Below are 2287 nucleotides of genomic sequence, written 5' to 3'. Positions count from 1 at the left end.
CCGAGTGCTGGGATTAAAGGCGTGCGCCACCATCGCCCGGTTTAGGAAGGAACTTTTTATGCACAGTTGGAAAGGAAGAAACTCCATGACCTTGGATACTCTTGATATAAGTAATTTATGTATAGTTGAGTGGTCATAAATAAGTAAAATTATATTGATTACCCAAAAGGATGTTTTAAATATAAGAGATTCCGCATTTCCTGAAAAATAACATCTTCAAGATGTTTTCCTTAACTTTTGTGAGAATCATTATGAGCAAGAAACTGCATGGTGAGCTGTGGAGGTCAATGGATACATCAACACAACACTCCAATGCCCAAGGCTCAGGAAACATTTCTGGAAATGCTGGTGAAAAGATTGTGGGAACCATAAGAACATAGAGTCTGCTGTGAGATTTTGCTTCTTGGTAACTTAAGGAGAAAAACATGTAAGTATCACCAACATTATTAACCAAATATGAACTGAACAGGGAAGACACCAAAAACATGACTAACTGAAAAAGTCCATGGGAAACTAGTTCTACCCAAAGAATTAAAGATATAGGGTAATGCTGGCAGAAATAGAGGTACTACTCCCCAGAAAAGAGCACACCAATTGATTTCCCATGGCCAAATGATCAGTCCCAAAAACATACATACAAGTAAAATTAAATGGATTTATCAGTTTTTATTTATGGCTGTTTACGTATCCACAACACCTACATACATAAAATTATAATGTAGCTGGGCAATGGTGGTGTACCCCTTTACTCCCACCACTTGGGAAAAAGAGGCAGGCGGATCTCTGTGAATTCACAGCCAGCCTGGTCTACAAGAGCTAGTGGAGGACAGTCTCCAAAGCTACAGAGAAACCCTGTCTCAAAAAAACACAAAAAAGTAATGAAAAATAAACCATGGATTTCAAAAAGAATAAAGGGGGTTGTAGGGGGGATTCAAAGAATGAAAATGGAAAGATAAATGAATTAATTAAAATACAATCCCATATATAAATAGAAAAAAATAAGTAGCTACATTGGCTCATTAATACCTACAATTACCTATAAAATGATCTTATAATGATTTGTGTTCTTTCTAGAATTGTACTATATTTGACAGCCCCTGCCATAAAGGGTAACATAACAAGCAAATTCTACATTATATAAAACAGGAATCAAAATAAAGTTCAAGTAATAGACTAGTGCTGTTCTTTGTTGTCAAAAGATGAGTTCTTTCCCTATAAAGACACATATACTCTGATCTGAGACCTAAGACAACAACATGCCTATAATGAATCTTTTGGGCAGTCCTGTGGCTAAGTACCACTATTGCTGATTTGCATGTGACAAGACCACAGCCCTCTGTACCAATAACTTCTTCAAAGACAGGTCATACCCTGAGCTGGACTCAGCCTCAGACTCATCACACACAGACATGATGATCTCCACTCCTCTCCTGGGGTTGCTGTTGCTCTGGCTTTCAGGTAAGGAAGACAACACTGGAAATTTATTCATTTGAGTGTAGTCAGTCCTTCATTGTCTCTGTGAAAGTTTTCTTAGCATAATTCATTGTGTGGGAAATTTGTTTTCAATTTCCAACCTCAGGTGGCAGATGTGACATCCAGATGACCCAGTCTCCAGCATCCCTTCCTGCGTCTCTGGGAGAGAGTGTCACCATCACATGCCAGGCCAGTCAAAACATTTACAGTAATTTAGCATGGTATCAGCAGAAACCAGGGAATCCTCCTAAGCTCCTGATCTATGATGCAAACAGCTTGGCCGATGGAGTCCCAACAAGGTTCAGTGGCAGTGGATCTGGCACACAGTATTCTCTCAAGATCAGTGGCCTGAAGTCTGAAGATGTTGCAACTTATTACTGTCAACAGTATTACAATTGGCCTCCCACAGTGATTCAAGTCATGACAAAAATCACCCAGGAAAACAGAAGTGAGAGCCCAGGCTGACCAAATTGTTCCTTCTTGTTTCTGCAGCTGCTGATTCTGTTTATTAAGTTATTAATGTCAATATGATGTTTTGTGCAGGGGTCAGAGGAATTTTTCTATGACATAAATCTCTGTCCTCTTTCCAAACACGAGTACTAAAATCACAGGTCTTCTTTTCATTACCTCCATAAAAAATAGAAAAATTTTTCCTGATGAACAGAAAAGTATGAACAGCTAAAAAGCATCCAATAGAGATGTTACCACACACATGCACACACACACACACACACACACACACACACACACACGCACACACACAGAGAGAGAGACAATCATAAACATACAATTATATGCAGCTGGGATAATCTTT

The 2287-nt window shown here is 38.9% G+C and overlaps 1 gene segment (V, D, J or C); it reads left to right on the top strand.

Annotated features, from left to right (window-relative positions):
- The first annotated feature begins 1394 nt into the window (after positions 1 to 1394).
- On the top strand, positions 1395 to 1938 carry LOC119807242. The segment is given in 2 exon segments: positions 1395 to 1458; positions 1580 to 1938. Coding segments are annotated over 2 exon segments (408 nt in total).
- The last annotated feature ends 349 nt before the right edge of the window (positions 1939 to 2287 follow it).

The sequence above is a fragment of the Arvicola amphibius genome, chromosome 2 (assembly GCF_903992535.2).
Source record: "Arvicola amphibius chromosome 2, mArvAmp1.2, whole genome shotgun sequence".
Lineage (NCBI taxonomy): Eukaryota > Metazoa > Chordata > Mammalia > Rodentia > Cricetidae > Arvicola > Arvicola amphibius.
The sequence above is the reverse complement of the archived record's forward strand: the minus strand, read 5'-3'. Positions and strand labels throughout refer to the sequence as shown.